The sequence below is a fragment of the Sinocyclocheilus rhinocerous genome, unplaced genomic scaffold (assembly GCF_001515625.1).
Source record: "Sinocyclocheilus rhinocerous isolate Xijiao unplaced genomic scaffold, SAMN03320098_v1.1 scaffold3194, whole genome shotgun sequence".
NCBI classification, from domain to species: Eukaryota; Metazoa; Chordata; class Actinopteri; order Cypriniformes; family Cyprinidae; genus Sinocyclocheilus; species Sinocyclocheilus rhinocerous.
In genome coordinates this window covers 351,222-365,126 of record NW_015653458.1, presented here as the reverse complement: position 1 = coordinate 365,126, position 13,905 = coordinate 351,222, and the positions used below count along the sequence as shown (strand labels likewise).

The 13,905-nt window shown below is 38.3% G+C and overlaps 1 protein-coding gene across 1 annotated transcript in view; it reads left to right on the top strand.

The window, feature by feature from the left end:
- Positions 1–13,905, top strand: part of LOC107715750 (whirlin-like) — a gene marked incomplete at its 5' end in the record, with an annotated part of 34,673 nt that overhangs the window by 3,684 nt on the left and 17,084 nt on the right. The window contains 3 exons of the mRNA XM_016521937.1: positions 355–480; positions 7,277–7,485; positions 9,290–9,329. Of these exons, the coding sequence (XP_016377423.1) occupies positions 355–480; positions 7,277–7,485; positions 9,290–9,329 (375 nt within the window). The remainder of the gene's footprint in view (positions 1–354; positions 481–7,276; positions 7,486–9,289; positions 9,330–13,905) is intronic.

Here is a 13,905-nt window from a genome sequence, read left to right as displayed (position 1 = left end):
GTTAGACCCCCCCCCCCCCCCAAAGTAATGTAATCATCTGGTTTTAGCCAGGTTTCTGTCAAACTTAACATATCTAGGTTATGATCTGTGATCACAAAAAGCGCTTTCGTAGAAAGAGATCTAATATTCATTAAGCGAAGCTTTATCATTTGTTTATCTGTATTATATCTGTTTTTTTTATTAATTGAACATCAATTAAATTGTCACCTTTAAATTGGTTTGGACGTTTTTGTATTTGCTAGACACAATTTATTTAAAGACACAGTCATCTCTATAGTATGATATCTAGGTGAAGGAGTCTTTATGTGCTGAGAAATAACTGATGTGTGTAACAAATGTGTGTTCTTTCCTCAGGTGAATATCTCACTGGATGATGGGCGATCTCTGGGTTTGATGATCCGTGGAGGTGCTGAGTATGCTCTGGGCATCTATATAACCGGAGTGGACCAAGGGTCTGCTGCAGAGTACAGCGGACTAAAGGTAAAATATCTTGAGTCACAATTAGAGAACTTGGCAAATATTTGACTATTTGAGAGCCTACTTTAACTTTATTACAATTATTTGTGCCTCGACTCACATGCAACCCGATTGCTTGAGACAAGTCCTTATTTCTGTCTAAATTACACCGTAGTGTCTTTTATGGATGGGAGCAGTGTGCAGCGATTTGTTATTTATTAACCTTTATTTAACCAGGTAAGTCAGTTGACCGTGACATATTGGAATCCAATCCGTGTTTACAAACCACAGATTTAAAAGACAGTGAGTAGCCTAATCCATCAAAAACAGCTCCGGATCCGTAGCATGTGAAGTCCAGTCCGAGTTTGCAATCCACCGAGTCAGCTGAGAGATGACGTTGAATTTCGCGTGTAAACAAAGAGCCAATACTACCAGCCAGCGCTTTATCGTATCTTTAACCAGACAGTACTCTAGCAGAAGCTGGAAAACCGGAGATCCGGTAAACATCAAAACAGTCAACGGACAACACAGGACCAGTAGTCCAGTAGTTCACATGCAGCTCGTGCGCCACACAAAAACGACGTCCACCCAGACACCGGATCAGCAGAAGCGCAACAGGCCCCGCAACTCGCCGTCAAAAGCACTCAGCCAGCGCCCACAATCCAAAAATGATCGCAGACACACAGAGGCAGGCGACAAAAATGTTCCAAAGACTGGTAAAAATAATGAAGTGCGCCAGACATTACAGAAAAATTAACACAACGCAGAAACAAAGAGGAGACATGTAACGCACAACCTGCTTGCTGCCTGCTTGTCTCTCCTGTTAATAAGGTTGCTAGAAGTCATCAGTCAATCAGTGATTCAGTCAGTCAGTGATTCATCAATGATGTCGTCGGTCACGACGTGACTCGTAGTGACCGACTGAAAGGGAACAGCTCATTTACTGGGTGCAAAATTTACATGCCACCTGACACCTGACAGGAAAGCTAATCATGTTTGAAACTGCAAGTCATTGTGTTTTGACTGGTAATATTCTTCACCTGTTCTCTTAAAACAAACACAAATTGTTTCAGACATGTTGACATCTGATTTTATTTTTTTGAAAAGCCACACGTGGCCAAAAGTGTTGCTGAGGTTCGGCATGACTGCATTTAGTGTGTCTAATTAAATTTGTGGTGTGAGTATATTGGTTGAGGTTCCCTCTGCCAAACGGAAAGATGTAGAAACAAAGCGGCGCTAAATCCAAAGCTGGCCTCATAAAAGATTGAGTGAGCTCTTAACATTTTGGCATCAATCCATGGACAGAAAGATGAAAGATGTTTCCTCTTTCTCCAGTCAGCTGGAGAACAGGCCGGGTAGGCTTTTTGGAAAATATTACAAGCCTGTGTCTTCATCATAGCATCAGTCTGCTTTAATCTGTTGAGATGAATTGTTTGTAATAATCAACCCTTTGTGTTTGATTTTTTTTTTGTTTATTTCACATGATATTACTAGTCTAGTCTTCCTCCTGCAGTCTCTTGGGTTATTCAGTGATTGGGCTTCAGCAACTACCTATGCCCCACCAGAGACAGATAAATATTTTACATCACGTTTTTGGTAATGCAGCTCCATGCTTCTGCATGTCCACAACCTTTAATCATGCAGATTTATGCTACAAGCTCTGTGTAGAATTGTACAGTAAGAAAGTAATTTCCCTTAACCAGGAAATTAACATTCTTAGAATTGACAGACAGTTGACCCTGAGAGGTCAAGTAAATATCTACAGCGGATCTAAATATTTATAATTAATTATAACTAGTTATGATTAATTATTCATATTTCCCCATGAGCTGATTCGCTACACATACATTTGTATTCTCGTCGCTTTGTTGCATTGCAAAAATATTAACAAAAGGGTTGATTTTGCTGGTGATAAAAAGTCAGACATTTGTTATCATAATTTGGCAGGATAGTGAGACAACATGACATTGAGTTTTGTAGAATTTATTCAGGATGGTGGTGATAGAAGATCTGGTGTATCTGGACTGAAATGACTAGGATCACTCATCTGAAGACAGAAATGTGAAGATTTTGGACAGGGAGGAAAGATGATTAGGTAAAACATCTATAGATATGAACATATATAATTCAAAAATTACATATATGTTGATATTTTATTGTATTATAGTCCTAGTAAATGTTTTACCAGTGGCCAGTTTCTTTTGGAGTGCTCTTAATAGCTGAAAATTGATTTTTGGAGATGTTTTTCCCTGTCTGCTGCCTCTGACGTCACAGCTCAGGATAGTTGCAAATGGTTTGGACTGTGTTTTTGTGGTGCCATTAGCTGATCATGATATTTTTCTCACTGTTAGTTGCTTTTTCTCAAGAGAAGAGTCTATGGACCCCCAGGAAGATTATTATTATTATTATTATTATTATTATTAGCAGCAGCAGCAGCAGTAGTAGTAGTACTGTTATCATTAAGTTTTCATTCTTTCATGATCAGTGCAGTATAAAAGTAGCTAATTTTAAATTAATTTAATTGTCTTTTTTTAGCATTTGTACACTGTATAAATGGCTATATATTAAATATATTGGTATTTATTTAGGAAGTTGAGGGGAGAAGAGACACCTCATGTCACCCTAGAAACATGACATTTATGTTACATTTTTGCATTTGTCAGGCAGCAGACAGTGAGGTAAGAGAACATTTGGTTTGTGATTAGACACTTTTGTCTGCTGATATTATCAGCTTATGAAAAAACAAAAACCCTTGCATACACACTTGCACTTATAGTAGTTTTCTCAGAAGTTACTGGGAAATGTCCCACTTTTTTCCATTTAATAGCATATTGCAATCATTGGCCCCAAAAATCATGAGTGTTTCCCTGAGTTGGATTTGAACTTTGCTGTATTACAAGAACACATAAATCTACTGAGCTCAACAGTATTCTGTGGGACGCACAACTGTTGCCTTACTGCTCTAATGGAGAGCGGTGGTTGCAATAAGGAGATGAAAGATTGCCTACTTGCTTTTTTAAGAGAGGCTTTTTATTTTGCTCTCTTTATAATTGTTTGGGTTTTAGTGCTTCTTCAATTGGACCTCTCATCAGTGGATCAGAGGTTCCACTCAAGAACTCCTCTAAACACCAGTCTACTCTTTTTTTGTGTGTGTGTCTTAATAAAAAGATTTATTGGGCAAGTTTGTTTACCTATGAGGAATTTACGTGACTATAGTATGTGATGATCTGTATATATTTTCATGTACAAATACCAATTTTTACTGTGTGAAAAAAATATTTAGAATGCTATTACAAAGAAAACATGTTTTTAAAATTTAAATAATGAGATTGTATTTTGTCACTGTCCTGAAGCAAAAATAATTTTTAAAAATATTATCTGGAAAATAATTACTTTTTATTAAGTTGACAGCTCATCATTTTACTACCCCACTTTTAGAGATATGTTATAGCTATTTATTTGATACAGTAAAAACAGTAATATTGTCAAATATGATTACAATTAAAAATAACTGTTTTACATTTTAATATATTTTAAAATGTAATTTATTCATGTGATGGGTGATTTGCTGATTAGGCGTTCAAGTAAAATGTATTATTATCAACAATGTTGAAAACAGAATTTTTTTTAAAGGATTCTTTGATGAATAGAAATTTCAGAACAGCATTTGTTTGAAATAGAATATTTTAGTTTGTTTGTAAGATTATAATTGTCTTTACTGTCATTTTTGACATTTTTTATACATTTAATGCATCCTTGCTATATATAAGTGTGTGTGTAAAGTACAAAGCAGTGTTCGTCAGTGAAGACCACATTTTCCACAAAGTTTTGGATCCTCCTACCTACCTAGCTCTTTTGCTGATAGGGCTTCTGGCAAAACTCCTGGCCTTTGAACTCATTCCATAATTCCTTTTTTCTGAACCACATTTCCCTTCAAGCAGCCGCATTACCCTTTCCCAAAAACCCTTTCTCTGTCTGCTGAACTCAGAGTCATGTAGATTAAACTTCAGCTGCACTGGAGGTAAAACTGACTGATGGCTCGGCATCTGTCCCATCTGTGTAGTTCAACACTGGGCCTAATTAATGTCCGTTTCCCTTGGAGATGAGCTGGGCTCACCTGGATCTGTGGCGGACGTCCGTCAGACACATTTATCTGTGCCTCACCACTGCTGGTGTCCGGCGCAGCTGTAGTTGACAGATGGATGTGTGAGGCACGCGCTGTGTGTTTGTATATTTAAGGAGTGGCCTGAATCCTGCCTGTGGTATAATAACTTTGTCTGAGTCTTTTATGGTTGTTTCATTTAGACCCACCTGGAGAACACAAAAAGACAGCCAGAGGCATCTGAGGATGGAAATAGAGCTACAAAATGACCTAGTGAGAAGCCTCACAAGAACTTAAATGGGTCATGTCTATAGTCCAGCACAGTTATTGTTCCTTATGGTGTTTCAGTCTTCATTTGGGACAGATCCAAGCTCTCATAATAAGTCACACATGAAAATCCCATTTGTATATAGGGATTTATTTGAGTGCATAAAGGAAAATGAAGCAAGATTAAACTAGCTTTCTTTTAATGGACGCAGTTGCTTTGTATACTGCATAACACATAGACCAGCCCCAAAGTGTCCGAATTGTTGCATTTTCTGTTACAATTAATTTTATCCAACTTGTCTTAAGGTAATTTTTAGTGTACAAAGTCCCCTCAATTTCACATACATTAAGTGATGTACCAGAGGTTTAGTCATACCATTTTACAATGGACACTAACATCTTAGAACCAGAAATGTATTTTTCTTTTTTTTAAATAGTATATTTAATAATTGAGTGAATTTAACTGAAATTCACTTAACTTAACTGAATTTAACTATACACATAAACACAGTTTATGTGTATAGTTAACATTCCATTGCACTCTTGTCATGTTTTAGTGCTGTTAACTGTCTAGGTCCATTCTGAAAATGCATATGAACATGTAATGCATGTCTCGTTGTGTTTATTTTAATGTTTTGTCCTGTCAGCTGTTTAACAATACTGCATATGCTCTTGTACATTTGTGTGCTACATGTATAATGTTAGTGTTGATTGTCCCCAAAGGATTAATAAAGTATAAAGTCATGTAGAGGGCTATTAGAGGAGAGTGGGATGGAGGGACGACAGAGTGGTGGAGAAAGTGGTGTAATGGTGCAGAGGGTGGAGGAATAGTCAGAATAAAGGGATGCAGAGTGCAGCGGAGCATTGGAGAGTGTGATAAAGGGGAAGAAATGTTGGTAGAAGAATGCCAGCGGTTTCCCTTCTGTGAGTAAATGAAAGATCCTTGAGTTCCTGCAGCTTATAAATCACCCTCTCTCTCTTTCACTATCCCTCTCTCTACTCCAGTGAGTTATAGTGCATTCTGGCTGCTGACTCCACTGCATGAAGAACATTTGCACAGAGAGGAAGAAACAGACACACATCGATAACTTATCTCTCTTTATTATTTCTGCTTTGCTGAGGAGAACAAAAGGAGGAATGGAAGAGTCTAGGTTTGCACCAGTAATCAAAGAAATGTTGGGCAAACAAAAATCATGTTATGTCAATAATTAGATTTTTTTTCCAGTGAAAGGAATGATTTTTTTTATGGAGGGTCCCTAAACTTTCAGTGGGGGACAATCCTCTTCAGTTTGAACATTGCTCAGTTTGAACTCTTCCTCCACACTGTAAAAGTCCTGGACTCTCACTCATTTCACAGAACATCCATCCATCATTTAGAACTTGTCTTGCTCAGACAAAAGCTGGCAGGGTATTTATTTTATATAGATCTGATGAAAAAGTCAGTGTTCAGGACGAGTTTTAATGCATCACAGCCTTGAAATACATGAAATACGCTGTAATACAATAGACCCTGTACACTGTACGCTGTAATACAATAGACTCTGGAAAAACAAATGGACACTAAATACTTACATAATTGCTGTATTTAGTGCTGGCTTTGTCCCTGAAATGGAATCATTACCCCATATACAGTATTCCAGCCTCATCTGTATATCAGTGGAGATGTATGTTGTATTTTTTAAGGAATAGTTCAGCCATGAAAATGTTGTCATTGTTCCCATGGAACAGAAAAGGAGAATTTTTCAAGAATGTTTTTTGAGCTTTTTTAGCAGCTTTTTATAGTGACCACATCTGTCAGTTGCTACAAAAATAGCAGCGTACACATTTGGAACGACATGAGAGTGAGTAAATAATGATAGAATTTCAACATTTGGGTAAATTAATGAATTTATGAAGTGACATATTGAGATGTGAGATGATTTAGACACAGTAAAACAATAGTGTTATAGTCATTGATTGTTGTCCCACTGTGCTGAACTGCTCAGAGTGTTTTTCATGAATTATGTTCATTACATTGATTTGCAGAACACACCAATATTCTGCTATGGCCGAGTAGGTTTAATGAGAACAGACTGAGCTCTTTTATTTGTAGCTTGTAACTGAATAATTTCCAGTGAATGTTCCTCTTTCTCTTCATTGTCTACTCCCTCACTTCCTCTGTCAGTCTGTTACTGAGGGAATTTGGAAACGGGACAGATGATATTCATAACTGTCTATCTGCCACAGTTTGCAACAACAAATGCTCTGGCAATACAGATTCAATTATTTCATGTACAAATCATGCTGAAGGGACAGCTTATTTATCAGTTATCAGGCTTAATTGAAATCTCTACGTGTGAGGTTCCTGTGGTGCGTGGGCTCTGTGTTGTTCTGCCAGGCATTGTTGCGTTTCATTTTGTCTCATTTGGAGTGTCAGATCTCTAAAGTCTCTCTCTGTCTCCATCTTTGTAGGTAGGGGATCAGATTCTGGAGGTCAATGGACGTAGTTTCCGGAGCATTTCTCATAACGAGGCAGTGCAGATCTTGAAGAATTCCTGCCACATGCTGATGACCATAAAGGATGTGGGGCGGCTGCCTCACGCGCGCACTGTGGTGGATGAGACCAAATGGATTCCCAGTGCACAGATCGCTGAGAGCTCGGCCAATAGCAACACCCAGAGGTGAAGATTCAATACACTTTTTCCAAAAGGGGAAATTTGAGTTTTTCTTTAAGAGCTCAGCAGACTCTGGGTTCTCACTTGAGCTCTTTCTTTCAGAGCTCAGGTTCTCAGTGATTCATTTAATGCTGAAGTATGTCAGTCATATGGCACCAAAATGGAACTGTATCACCATTTGCAAACTATTACACTATTGGCCAACGTTGATGTGTTGGGCTGTTTTGGCTTAAAAAAAATTGCCATGTTTTGATAGAGCGATAGTATGAACTTTTCCTCAGATGTTTCCCCTAAATTCCTTAGGAGAAATAAATGACATAAAGACAGACAATTATTAACATACAATGAGAGTATAGAGCCATAAAATGAATGTCGACGGCATAGACCACATAATGTAATGTGGTTTTGGAAGAATTTTAATAAAATGTTTGATTCATATTTTCTGAAACCTACTGTATAACCTATATCCTATAAATGCTGATTACCTTAGATTTGAGTTGCTTTCTTCTCTTTCATTCACTTTCATTTTGTTAAAAATATAAAAAAGCACTGTAATATAGTGATACTTGGTGGAAAAAAGGTTGCAATTTGTGATATTAGGAGGTGAAATAACAATCAATGTGACTATTTCCTTCTGCATGCTGAAATCTACTTCAAGAGTCACTCATTTTAATAGGTGATTATGAAATAAAATAATGTTTAATGATCCCTTACCTAATGTACAGTAATTTAGACAATTGTGTGGAAAATCAATTTGTTTCTTTCCATTACCGTAATAGCTTCACTTTTGGCGATATTTCAGTATTCCTCTGAAATTCGGCTATGGTCTCGCTCTTTTATTAAATTATTCTCAGGTCAGTAAATCCAGTCATACAAATAGTGGGTTTGAAAGAGTGTTTCTAAATATAGCAGTGAGATGATTTTAAAGCTAGATGCAGATGCTGCTGTTAGATGACGTGCCTTAGGCAGTGATGGTTGAAATGCATGTATGACATGCTAGTGGTATGACAGTAGCACTATGACTCACAGCAGGGATCTTGTCTCGCTTGCTCTCTCAATGGCCCAAATGGAAATGGGCTGATTAGGATCTCTGGAGTGTGTGCTCATTTCTAAAGTGCTCCCCTGGAAATCCGGCAAGGTGCCTTTTAGTTCCACGCTTCATTAATCTCGTCTTCTAAGGTGCATTTTGATTACTGTTGTCCAGATTTTCTTTTGTATCCACTATATAAGTACCTGTCTCATGACATGGAAATCAAATATTAAGTAAGGTACAATGTATAGCCAGTTGGCCATCACAGAATAAACCCATTCAGGGTGATCAAGGCCCTAATATGAAGCATAAAAGCTTATTATTAGGTACTTGACAAATAAATTGCTACTTGTACATGAAATATTGATTTGAAATCTTACTGCTCATAAAGTTTCTCCTACGAAAAATAGTCTATAATAATATAGAAAACTAATTTACTTAGCAAAGAGATGACACTGTACTAGTATTACAATATTAATTATTAATCTCCATTCTGAGTTACTTTTTCCCCCGTTGACTAACCTTTTTGATGCAATTGTGGCCAATTAGCTATTCTTTTGTTGATACGAAGAGAGCCCATGAAGTGATAAGAGAGATGTGAAAGTATGGTGCCATGGACAACAGTTAAATATCTGACTACTTAATGACTCATTGAGATTGACCCTTTTAGAAACAAGTATTGCAGAGGTTCTTATCATAATAAAAGTTGTCAGTTTATGTACTATTCATATTATTCATTCCATTTTACTTAACAAAATCTCTCTCTTTCTCTCCTAACAGTGTTCTGCCTGTTGATATTGGAGCAGGAAGTTCAGGAAAGGTAAGGTACAAAATGCAATTTACATATACAAATGTGTTTGAATTGTTTAGATTTTATTCAACCGTCCAGGGTTAAAAAGTTCTCTTTAATATGTCTAACCAAATGCCATTTTATGGTTTTCTTTCCAAGTAATGAGTCTAAGAAATAAGAATACAAAAAGCTGATATTAAGGTCAGTGTAATATTGAAAATAGGAATTTATTGGCTCCACATCATATTTTTTTGCCATCTACCCACAGATCAAAACACTCAAGCTTTTTAGTGTGCAAATTTAATAAACACTGCTATCTCAGAGTAAACACACTGTAATAGCAAAATATATATATATGTGTGTATTGTGTCTATGCTGCTAACCATGTGTGTGCCCATTACCACACATTGCACAGTCTATTGTGTTTAGAGGTTTTATCTGATGGTTGTTAAAGGATTGTCTTTGCACAGCTGTAAGGCTGTGATCTCAGCCTAACTCTCACATATCACTCAATTACTGAGTGCAAAGGACAGCTCTGAGCTGGGAGACATCAAACTGCTCTGATTGTGTGAAGTGTCTGTCCCATCTGCTGAAGAACACTTGCATCCTGCTGGGCAAATCAAAGCTCTCTTAGGGCTTGAGTGGCTTTCTCTGAGCTGTGGAGCACACATGATGTTTAGCCACATGGTTGGAGTTACAGTTTATCCAGGGTGACTAAAGAATGGTTAGAGTACCCTGTGGAAGAGAAGGCGACAGGGAAATTGCTGCATATGCCATTTTTTGTATGATTGTCACTTATTTATTTCAATCTTCCAACCCAAAAATGAGCTTTTTAAGTGAATTGCTTTTGTTTACTGGAAATGATTATGGAATATAATGGCAGGTGCTTGTGTGCCCTTACCTCTTCTTGTAACACTCTTCTATTCCATTTCCCATTCCACGCATTCCTAGTCCTGTCAGAGGACTTTGGCACAAGTGCAGGATTTCTGTGACCCATTTATGTTCAAGGTGGCCTACAGGATTGACAAGGATCTTCACTGAAGTAGTATTGTAAATATATAGAGGGATGAGCCATTATCTGTAGCAGAGAAATAGAGGTGTCACTCAAGAGACCTGTAAATACAGCCTCACTCACACAGCAGTGATGTTAAACAGCGATACTAAGAGATAGGTTTTTCACAGTCGTATTATGCTTATGGTTGTGCATATTACATCATGCTGTGGAGGAAGGTGATTTCTCAAACTTTGTTGCCCTTTTTAGGATTCTTGTGGTCATGCATGAAATATCTGGGACATCTGGGAAATATATGGGAAAACTAGCTACGCCTTATTTAAAAATGTCAAGTTATTAATAAATTAATGCAATTAATAAATCTGACAGTAATAACATCACCTGCACTGAAAAGCATACATAGGAATGGCTGAGGAGGGTTGAAAAATCAGGATTTCCAGGGAAATTCAAAGCATGGATATACCAACATGGACTGCTGTCGAGACTTATGTGGCTGTTGACTGTGTATGAGATCCCTATGACAAGTGTGGAAGGAGTGGAGAGAAAGATCAACAAGTACCTTCGAAGTTGGATGGGAATCCCTCCAAATTTCACTTCAGTAGGCCTCTACATAAGGTCAGGACAGCTTCAACTACCCCTGTCATCCGTGGTGGAGGAATGCAAGGTGGCTAAATGCAGAGTAGTAATGACATACAGAGACTCTCAGCATGAACAAGTCAGACATGCAAGTGTTATGACAAGATCAGGTCGCAAGTGGGCAGCCGACACCACTGTCACTCAAGCTGAAAGTATACTCAAGTTACGTGACATTATTGGAATGCCATGCACAGGGAGACAGGGCCTTAGGAACTTCCCATTTCCAGCAGTGGGGGAAGGCAAACACTAAGGAGAGGAGGGCCATGATCCATTCAAGAGCTGTGGAGCTGGTATCACAGGGAGCCTGGACCAAATGTGATCTTCCAAAAAGGCAAATCACATGGGCAGATCTATGGAGGCTTGAACCTTTTCGCATTTCTTTCCTGCTGCAGTCAGTGTATGACACTCTACCAACCCCAACAAATTTGCACAAGTGGGGTCTGAGGGAGGACCCACTATGCAAGCTTTGTGGAGAGCGGGCTACCATGGCACACATATTGTCAGGGTGTAGAACAGCACTTACCCAAGAAAGATACGGATGGTGCCATGACACCATCATGCTCAGAACACTAGCTAATTCTCTGGAGCAGGAAAGATGCAAGAAAAATGGCAAACATACCAGAAACCAACATCAATGATTAAGTTTGTGAGAGAAGGTGAAAAGCCACCAACTATAGCAACAACAAACAATTTATTACAAAAGGCCCAGGCATGGGAGATGAGAGTAGATCTGGAAGGAAGATTGCAGTTCCCCTAAGTAGTCCAGGCAACCCTAAGGCCAGATGTGGTGCTGTGGTCTGACAAGGCAAAGAAGATTGTATTGATTGAACCAGTTCCGTGGGAAGAATGGGATGCCACCAAGCCTTTGAAAGGAAGAGTGCAAAATGTCAGGATCTTTTGCAAGACTGTCGTGAGAAAGGGTGGCAGGCATGACTATTTCCAGTCGAGGTTGGCTGTAGAGGATTCCCAGCCCAGTCGGTATGGAGAATGTTCACAGCAATTGGACTAACAGGGAATGAGAGGAAGATAGCAGTCTGCAGGATGGGGGAGGCAGCAGAAAGAGCCCCTTGTTGGTTTCGGAACTGGAGAGAGAAGCAAAGCTGGGATCCAGGAGGAGAAGATGGGCAGTAAATTGGCTACCACTGCCAACCCACCAGCAGGAGGGTGTTACGGTTCAGAGTCAAAACACCCAAGGTGTTTGTAGTAGGTATATCTCTTGAGATATTTTTTGAAGACAGGAAGTCATGTGTTTTTTTTTTAAATATGTGCTTTTAGAGGTCAGACTGTTTTACTCTATTCATATTAATTCTGCAATTCATTATTAAGCCAGAGTTATTAGTGTATCACATCAAAATGTGCAGTGTTGTGTTGGCAGGACAACAAAAGGGAACCAAATTTGATCATTCATCTAAAGCACCATGGCTCATTTTGTCAGAGCACCTGCACAAACAACAAAACCACTGCTCTGACTCGTATACGCCATGTTAACTATGTAAATAAATTGTTTTTCTAATGTTGCATGGCAAACAATGTTAAACCCATGATGTTTTTCGGATAAATTAAGCCATTGATTTATCCGGAGCAGTCACTGTGTTTCCTCTCACTGTAATCAGCTAGTTTGTGGATTTTTTTTAGTTTGTGGATTGGGGACAAGGCATACTAATTCATTGTTACAGACGATTACAGAGAGGAGTGATTGGTTCAGAGACCATCAGACCTTTTCTGTGGTTGTTGGACTCAAATTGTTTTTTGTCTCAGTAACCTTAAGCAGTTTGTTTTGCTGGTTGCACATGAATAACCCCTCTCAGTCCCAAACTTGATGCTTTAGGCTGGGCTGCCTGCTGCCCTCCCATCCTATCCCCTGCTCCTCGAGCCTGCCTCGCTTTTTTTTTTTGAATGAACCTGATTCATCCATTGTTCAGTGGGCAGGTGAGGGGGCTGTGTCCTTCTAGAAGGCTTCACGGAACAGATACAGTACAAGCTGTCCATCATGTGTAGCCTGAAGAATCAGAGCTTCAGCAACCCTGAGCAAACCACTTCAATGAGACATGAGTAGGTCTCTCAAATTACACCTGGCTGAACACTATTGTGTGCCCAGAGTGCCAGTCTCCCCTCTCTGACATCAGAAGGTTTACTGTTAACTACACTGTAAAATGTCAAATTATTTCTCAAGGTTGTAAATAAAACAAGGCTTATTTCACAAGAACATTTTCTACCCTGAAAATTTCAATTTTAAAGTTAATTCAATGTTACTTGCATTTTTTAATTATTTGTGAAATTTATTAGCAATTTGAAAATGTGTTATTATGGAAAAGACTTGTCTTTTTGCTGTGTTTCATGTTGCGTCATGTTGCTTTTTCAAAGTTGTTTTGTATTAGCAAATCTAGTAGCCTACATAGAGCACAAGATGTGCAGTATTAGCAAACTGCAGAGAACTAAAGGAATAGTTCACCCAAAAATATTTTTAAATATTTCTCTGCATTGAAGGAGCAGACATTGAGCGTCAGAGTTAAAGAAGCCTATGTCAGGGTATCTGCTGGGTTTTTAAAATCAAATTTCATTCTCTGCCAATAGGTGGCACTTTTGGAACGACAGAAATACAGCAGTTTCCCCGGTAACAGCTGTACACAAAGCAGCGCTGCACTCATAAACGCTACTTTATCAGGCATTATAAGTAAATAAGATAAGATGAAAATGCCATCGATACTCTTCTGAAGACAGTCGGTTCCCTTCAGAGATACATTCATATAAACGCACTGCGTTTTGACTGAAATGTGCAGCACTCATATTTATTCAATGAAATCATAGCCTTTTAATCCAGCCATATCGCGATTCTTGCATGAGTTTTGGACAAATTTGTGCAAATCTATTTGTGACAGTCAAAGATAGTATAAAGATTTTCATAATGTAACAAAAGATTTATATTTTATATATATATATATATATATATATATGTAT